Raw genomic sequence first — 8667 nt, 5'->3', positions numbered from 1 at the left:
AGTATACTTAATAGAGTAATATATAATATCTATAAGTAGGTACTTACTATAATAAAGGAGTATCTTTAAGAGTATAACCTTTTAAGGTATCTCTATGTTATTTTATTAAATAGAGAGTAGGCTTGTATTAATATTATAAAAGCTATTCTTAAATACACTAATAAGACTAGTAGAGATAAGTCTATAGTACCTAAAACTGTATTCTACCTAGATACTAAAATAATACTACTTAACACCTGTATTAAGTTTCTTAAACTTAATAACCTAAATAACTATTCTGCTATCTAATTAGTAGAAGAGGTATTTATAGAAGTAGATATACTTCTTTATTAATAGTATATAAATAAGGATATTATATTATACGCCTAAATACGTTGCTATAAGCTAGGCTACTAAGAGATTACTAAGGATAGTAAGGTTATAGAGAATATTATACGTATAAAGAGTAATATTATAGATACTATAGCTATATAGTCTTTCTAGACACTGTTTTAGGAACTATTAAGGAGTAATACTAAGGATCTTTTTAATAAGAACTGTATAAAGGTATATAAACTATTACCTATAATAGTAATATATCTAGACTAAGTTTAGTAGCCTTATAAAGACAAGATTATATAGTATTAAACATCTAGGTTTATATCTTAGAGAATAATAGCTATATTAATTATTAAAGAAGTGTACTCTTAAGTAAAGAAGTAGTTAAAGATAAGCTAAAATAATATACTCTCTCTTATAGTAAAGACTTATCTTTACTATAAGGCCTACCTTAAGTAAGTAAAGAAGAAGAATAAGCTAAGTAGTACTACTTATACTAATATTACCTATACTCTTAATCTAATCTTTATTAATTTAATTAGGCGTATCTTTAGTTATTCCCTTAAGTAGCTTAAGTATAACCTTACTAAAGTAGCTAATTATCTTTAAAGAGAATATTAAGAGCCTACTATATTTAAAATTAAGCTATACTCTAAGTAGTATTTAAGAAAGTATAGGTAGCTATGCTATTATAACTATATTAACATTCTCTATAAATATAAAGTAAGTAAGAACGCCTAGTTTCTTATTAATATCTTTAATAGGTATTAGATAGTAGACTAGTAATCTATCTTAGGCTAATATAAGTATTAAGTCTAAGAGCTAAAGTAGTAGCTAAGGGGAAATACCCTCCTAAAATAGTATAAGAAGAACGTTAATACCTTATTAACTATATATAGTATAACTAGGCCTAAACTATAAGAAGCTGTACTAGTGTTATTAGATACTAGATTATAGCTACTAGTATAATAGAATATATATAAGCCTTTTAAGGAGTAGAGCTAGAACCTCTATATTATTCTCTAGCCTCCTTTAAGCGTACCTATATACGCTTAGTAGTAGGTAGGTTACCTACTATAGAGTTATCTAGATATCTACTACTATAGCTAAGGCCTTTTATAGTACTAAGAGTACCTAACTTACTACTCTAGTAGTAGGTATATAATATATATACAGCTACTACTACTATAGTAGTAGGTCTATTTATATATCTAGATACCTTTATAGGTTTAATATAATTCTATACTAGTCTTAATATATAGTCTACTGTATAGTTTATATCTTAGTAGAGGGCCTATCTATATTATACCTCCTCCTCTAAGCCTACTAGCCTATAGTTTATACCTTAGTAGTAGGTTTATATATCTCTTTCTACTAGTGTATCTTAGCCTATTACTAGTAGGTAATATATTTATTAAGCTAATTTAGAATAATTCTAGTAATTACTAGTTTACTTATATACCTAGGTAAGTATCCTAGTAGGCTGCAAACTTATATATAAAATATAAGTAAAGATTTTTAATTTTTTTTATTTTATATTAGGAATATAACCTATCTAAGTACGTAAAAAGATATCTAGAATAAGGTTTATAATCTAAGTATACAGTTATTTATATACTTAGATTATACCCTCTATTCTAGATATATTTTTAATATACTTAGATTATACTCTCTATTCTAGACATATTTTTAATATACTTAGATAAGTTATATTTCTAATATATCTTTAATTTTACTTAGTAAGTTTTTTTTTTATATAAAGTCTTATTTTAGGTTACTGTTTTATTATTTATAGGTGTTTATAGTTACGTTACTAGGGTAAATAGGCTTAACTTTAAGTAAGTATACTTAAAATCTTACTATTCTTTTACTTCTAAGTCTACTAAAGCTATTATTATACGTTCTTTAATAAGCTTACTAATAAGGCTTATAAAAGCTAGCTAGTAATACCTCCTATAAAGCTCTATAGACTTTAATATATAGTATAGATAAATAATATAGTAGTTATAGTTAATAGTATATATAGTAAATAGTACTCCTATTACTCTTATAGAGCCTAAGCCTAAGGATATTAACCTTAATTAGTTTAACTTTAATTCTGTTAGAGATAGCCTTTCTAATAATAATAGTATACCCTTTCTCTACGTCCTTAACGCCCTTATAAGAAGCCTTAACAAAGGCTTACTTAGGTAACTATAACCTAGTCTTAGTAGCCTCTTAGGTAACAGCCTAGGTAATAATAATAATAATAATAATAATAACAGCGCTGCTACGCTAAATGTAAAGTTTATATTTAATCTTAACTAGGCTAGATACGTATATAACCTACCTGCGCCTAATAAGCTAGGTTAGGTATATAACTAAGTAGACTTACTAAATAAGAGGCGTAGGACCCTTACCTATATCTATCTTATTAATAGGCGTTATAGGTTAAATAAGTTAGTAGAGTATTCTTACTATTATAAAAGCTACTAGTCTACTACTAGTTTAGTTTAATAGTATAATTAAGCCTATTAGAGGTACTATAAGGACCTTTATCCTCTATATACTAAACTAGGCAGCTAGTATATAGACTATTAGGTAAGTAGTAGTAAATATAACTTTACTACTTAGCTAAAGGCTACTTTATAAAGAGGGCTAAAGTAGAGGTATAAAAAGTCTAATAAGTTATCTAGTAGCTCTAAAGACTTTAACTATAATATAGTTTATAGCTTAAAGTAAGGATATCTAAGGGTACCTATTAAGAAGTAGAAGTAGTAGGTAAAGAAGAGGTAGTAGGCACTTACGCTTACGTATAAAAATAAAAAGAAGTAAGTAAAGAAGGTAGCTACTATAATAAGGTATACTATTAAAGGTAAGCTACTAAAGCTTATATTAAAGGTAAGGGCCTAGCGTACTAAGGTTATAGAGCTAGACTAGTATAAGATAGACTTTAAGACAGTAAAGAAAGAGGAAGAGGATAAGGATAATAATAATAGCCTTAGGCTAGGCCTATTAGATAGATAGTTTAGGTAGTATATATTTAGTAATATATAGTAATAATACCTATTAAGCTAGTCTTTAGGTTTCTATCTTCTTTAACTCTAGTCTTAAACTCTAGTTTTAAATATATATAACTTCTTTACCTCTTAGCTAAATAACTATAGTTTTTCTATTCTTTCTCCTAATATTATATACCTCTGTTATTTAATTTAAATAACAAAGTTAACTAGTTATAAGTAGGTAGTAGGCAGTAGTAAGTAGGGGCCTTTATAGATATATAAATATTACCTCTAGCTACTTCTCTATCCTTTCTACACTCTACTAAGTAAGTACTACTACCTAATACTCTTCTTAAGTTATACTTATCTAAGTAGCAGCTTAGGCGTTTACCTAAAGGTAGTACTTACCTATTATATTCTTAGCTATGCCTACTTATTACTGTATATACTTAATATTTATATACTACTATTATTTAATTTAAATAATAAAGTTAATTAATTATAAGTAGGTAGTAGACAGTAGTAAGTAGAGGCCTTTATAGGTATATAAATATTACCTCTAGCTACTTCTCTATTATTCCTATACTCTACTTTTATAGTAGAGCCTTAGGGCTTTTATAAAAAAGTGTATATCTTAATATAGAACTTCTAAATTAACCTTAAGTTTATAGCTACTAGTTACTATATACTTCTAGTATTTATATCTCTTTATTATTTAACTTAAATAATAAAATTAACTAGTTATAAGTAGGCAGTAAAGAGAAGTATTTATAGGTATATAAATATTACCTCTAGCTACTTTTCTATTATTCTTATACTCTACTCTATAGCTACTACTAGAAGCGTACTTTCTCCTAATAGGCTAGAAATATATATCCTAGTCTAGCCTACTTTTAGTAGCTTTTAATCTATATTAATAGGCCTTTAAGCTAATACCTATTAGTCTAATACTATTACTATTATCCTTAGAAGATAGTTATAGTTTCTAAACTTAGGTTAATAGAGCTAGTATTTATAGTTAAGGTAGTATTAGCGTTAGGTAATAACTTTAAGCTGCCTTATAAATTATAGGTATGCTAATAAAAACTTTAAAGTATTATAATACTATAATATAGTAATAATTATTTAAATCTTTTATTAGTAATTATCTTAGTATATTATATTAAGCTATTTAGTATACTACAGTATTTATTTTAGGTATTAGGTTAGGTAGTTATAATACTACTAAGTATAACGCTACATATAGGTAATAGGACAATAAGATAAGATAATAAGATAGAATAATAGGTCTATTTATAATACTACGCCCTATACTATATTAATAATATAGTATATAACGCTTTTAATATATATATAAGGGCTTAATACTATGTTCTATATACGTAAATTACAGTATAGGTGCTATAATAGGGAGACTGCAGTAGTGTAGCACGCGATGTAGAGTGTAGGCAGAATTAGTTAAATGTGTGGGTAGGCATAGTCGCACCGTAGTGTCGGTAGGTAGCTCTAAAGCAGTACATGGTTGAGCTAGTTATTACGTCATCTCGCGCTCCATCGTGATCTTCCTCTCGCTCCCATCCTTTCTGACATCTCTGTTATCTCTGATATAGTCGAATGGCTGTCCTCTGCTTGCTTTCTGATTCCTTGCTTACATCTAATCGAGCGAAGCATGTATGGATCCCCCCAACATCTTGCTTGTTTGTCGCAGTATTAAGAGGAAGGCCTCTTATAGCATATTAATCTGTTACAAACATAGTATATTTGTAGCTCTCATCAGGATTATCGATGCAGGGAAACATCTCCTTGCGTGACCACGTGAACGGAGTGGACATGCACGTAGATACCGGATTTTGAGTCCTCACGAGCGATACAGCCGGATTTTGGAAGGGCAACAATCCTCAGTCTAGAATTCGCGGCAAACAGGATGCATGTTGGCACAGGTGATTCGAACTTACACTATTGGGCCAGGAAGAAGGGTTTCAATCAGGTCTTCGTTGATAATGGTTTGATACGGAAGGACACACAACAATGACCCACACGCCACCATGGAGGATGTAGATCGAGCTATTCCCACGAAGGTATCGCACAGAGGCATGGTTGAGGTTCATGGCCATCTCGATCAAGCGCTGGTGAAGTGGAATAGCAAGTTCCTAGCAGAGCAGAAAACTACAAGTGTAACAACAGCAGCGTATTCTTCGTACCAAGCTGAGATGGTGAGGAGGACATTTCAGATGAATTGCACTTTGCTGGAAGTTCTGAAAATGACTTCGAGATGAAGTCACCGGACGTGCATTGCATGTCGACATCCCTGCGGGCAAAGCAAGGTAGTGATTGGTGAGCTGAGCAATAACGTCGATAAATAACGGGGCCGACGTGCCGATGTGCCGAGCGACCTGCCCGAACGTGTCTACCGTCCAGCCTCCAGCCCCCGAGACAAATCGCTCAACCTTCATTAACATGTTTCACCGGCCTGTCATATGATTTACAAGTCGTATCCATCCATGCAACCTGACTGGGAGCATCCTTCTACCAATGCGTAACTTGCCATTTTCCAACTTGTTTGCTGCCCACTCGAGCCTTTGCTCACCTTATGCACACTCCAACCGCTTCAATAACGCTGCACTTTTTCCAGCCACTTGAACCATGTCGCCCATGCCCGTGTCGTGTAGCTCTTGGATATATGTCCAGCAGCTGCATCAATAACTGTCTGCAATTAAAGACAGGCGCTCTATGAGCTGCTTACGGCCGTTTGAACTAACGCAATCTCTTGTTCGCTCGCAGAATAAATACAATTCTGGCTTGGATATATTTGACCGGCACTGGCACGTCCTTGCTTGAGGTATGACATGGACGTGTACCCAGCAACAAGTGCTGTTCTTCCAAACACCGGCGACATCACTTGGACGAAGACGTCTTTGCCCTCTGGTGAGTACCCAGCTTTTTCCTTCCCCTAATCCTCCTCCTTTTTGATGAACCCAGCACAGATCAACATGGCTGATACAGATGGATGTGTGCAGACTTTAATACCAGTCACTCCACGGCCCTATACCCATTACATCCAGCGACCGCGTGCCTCCTCAACCATCGGACAAAGCGCGACAGTACCCGCTCCTTCACCCCATCATGACATCGCATCTGTAGTCTTACCCCCAACACGGCAATTACTTTAGCTCTCTTCAATTATGTCGACTCCTGTTAGAATCTAGCACTCAAAGCCGTGTGCAAGAGTCTTGCTACCGCGCACAAAGACGTGCGGGCAAGCCTGGAGGTTCGGCGCTTGCACCTCGACAAGCGTGAGGCACATTAATTCTGGCCAACCAAATCACGACGATGTGGTCTCTCGTATCAAGATGCTACTCAGCCTTTCTCGGGATATGGCCAAGCGCGATGTCATCAAGCGGCTATCGCAGTTTGTGGCAAACGTGACCCCCATCACCGGCATCAATGAAGCATGGACGACGCATTTCGATGACCGACCCCTTCCTAACAGCGCCGGATATCGTGGTAACCTTGAGATCGCGCTTCGTTGCGTTCTTGGCAGGTCATACGAGTCCGTCACTCTGGAAGATAAGTACGATGATTCTGTAAAAGAAGTGGCCAAGCGCGCGCAATCAGAGTGAGGCTATGTCCGCGGCGCACAGGATTGGAAAGGCCGGTGGGCCGAGGTCGACCAAAAGGTGCGGGAGTTGAAGGAGAGTCTAGAGAATGAAGCTGAGCTCAAGGACAAGAACTTAAGGTCGAGGATGAGGAAGAGGATATAGATTTGTAGTCGGAGAATCATGGATGTTGTACATCTAACGGTACCAAGTTTTCTATTCTATCCATCCCCTCATCATTCCTGCTCAACTTTTTCATGACATCTCATCTTATCCCTTTTTTTCTTTTCTACTGTGCTGCTGATTTTTGTTGTAGTGCAACTTTAGAAACATTTAGTTCCAACTATACTCATTAACCATTACTGTTACATCTCGTGCTACGCAAAACAGCTTAGTATATCTCGCGCAGGTCCGGATAAATACATCTAACCTAACCAACATATAGACAAAGTGATTGTTGCCGTAAGACGTGCACAAGATAAGCTGTTGCACGATACCTAGCTTAGAAAAAAGACACGCTCTAAGGCAGGGGTTGTGTGTAGGGCTAGCCGAGTATAGTCTAAGTTATTCTAGCCGGAATTTTGGCTGGGGCTTGGAGCGGCGCACGAGCACGGGGAAACAATAAGGAAAAGATCTTAGGTGGGATCTACTGCCCTAAACGTGGGGATTGCGAGAGTGCGCGGGATATAATGCTGCACAAGAGGTTAAGGGAACGAAGAGTAGTTGCAAAAGGATAGGACCCAAATACTTGGCAAGTTTTTCTAAAGATTTTATTAAGGCCAGACGTCTTGGAGTGTGTAATAGTGGCTTGTTAGAAAGAGCACACGGCTTGGAATAACAGCGAGGTTTATTGAGCACGGGAAGAACAGATAAAGATATCAGGATAAAGACTTATAAGGGCTCAGATAACTCAAGCTTTACTATGCTCGAATGAATATCATTATTATTCAACCTAATGAACTAACCTACTTGGTTAACACGTGTTTTATTTTTCACGTGAAGCCATTCCACGATTTGCCTTCACCCCGGTTATAATCCACAACCCGCCCAATTTACAATCCCTTCTTCTCTTCCCCTCTTCTATTTGCCTACCTACCTTTCTGTAACTCCAGCGAATCCCAGCTCAACCTCATTTTCTACAGAATTACCATCTCGCGATACAATCACGTCGACCCGCCTCTTCTCATCAAGTCTACCACCCTCTCGATTCCATTAATGGCGTTGCATTTCCTCCGTACTGTTCGTAAAAGGGTTCCACAAACTACACTGACTCAGCCTCGGCATAATTACCCACCGAAGCTGCAGCGTGAGCTCAAACTAGCAAAACATGGCCTTGACATATACATAGTAGCGGTAGGCACAGGCGACGAGGGTCTAGGTCACAATCCTGATCACCCCGCAGTCGACAGCAAGGGCGCGAGTGCGGGTGGAAATCTCATCATCTTGAGGGCGGATGGAGTTTGCTGAACTTTCGAACTGTTGGGAGTAGCGGAGGGGTTGCTGATTGTGTGCGGTTTGGGTGTGTTGATAGTGTCTTCTTCGACGCTGTTGATGGGGTAATTATCGTCGTCTGACAATTGACAAGAGATTAGTAGCGTAAAAACTTTGCTGTCAATATTGTAGCCTCGGTTTGACGGCTTAATGGCGCTGACCTCCTGACGCGTTACACTGGTCCCAGGCACCCTCATACGCTGGTATGGATTTACTCGTTTTGGTCTGACCCTCTCACGTTGCCTGGTAGCATTCCGCGCAGGTGGACACTGGAAAGTCTG

At 36.1% G+C, this 8667-nt stretch overlaps 1 protein-coding gene across 1 annotated transcript; it reads left to right on the top strand.

The window, feature by feature from the left end:
• Window positions 1-5751: 5751 nt before the first annotated feature.
• On the top strand, window positions 5752-6919 carry P153DRAFT_435753 (uncharacterized protein; the record flags this gene model as incomplete). Its single annotated transcript, XM_033673170.1, has 2 exons — window positions 5752-6224; window positions 6548-6919. The coding sequence occupies exons 1-2, from the start codon at window positions 6141-6143 to the stop codon at window positions 6917-6919; spliced, it is 456 nt and encodes a 151-aa protein (XP_033518063.1). The 5' UTR covers window positions 5752-6140.
• Window positions 6920-8667: the final 1748 nt, after the last annotated feature.

Source organism: Dothidotthia symphoricarpi (assembly GCF_010015815.1).
Source record: "Dothidotthia symphoricarpi CBS 119687 unplaced genomic scaffold P153scaffold_27, whole genome shotgun sequence".
Lineage (NCBI taxonomy): Eukaryota > Fungi > Ascomycota > Dothideomycetes > Pleosporales > Dothidotthiaceae > Dothidotthia > Dothidotthia symphoricarpi.
This window is presented reverse-complemented; position numbering and strand designations above follow the sequence as displayed.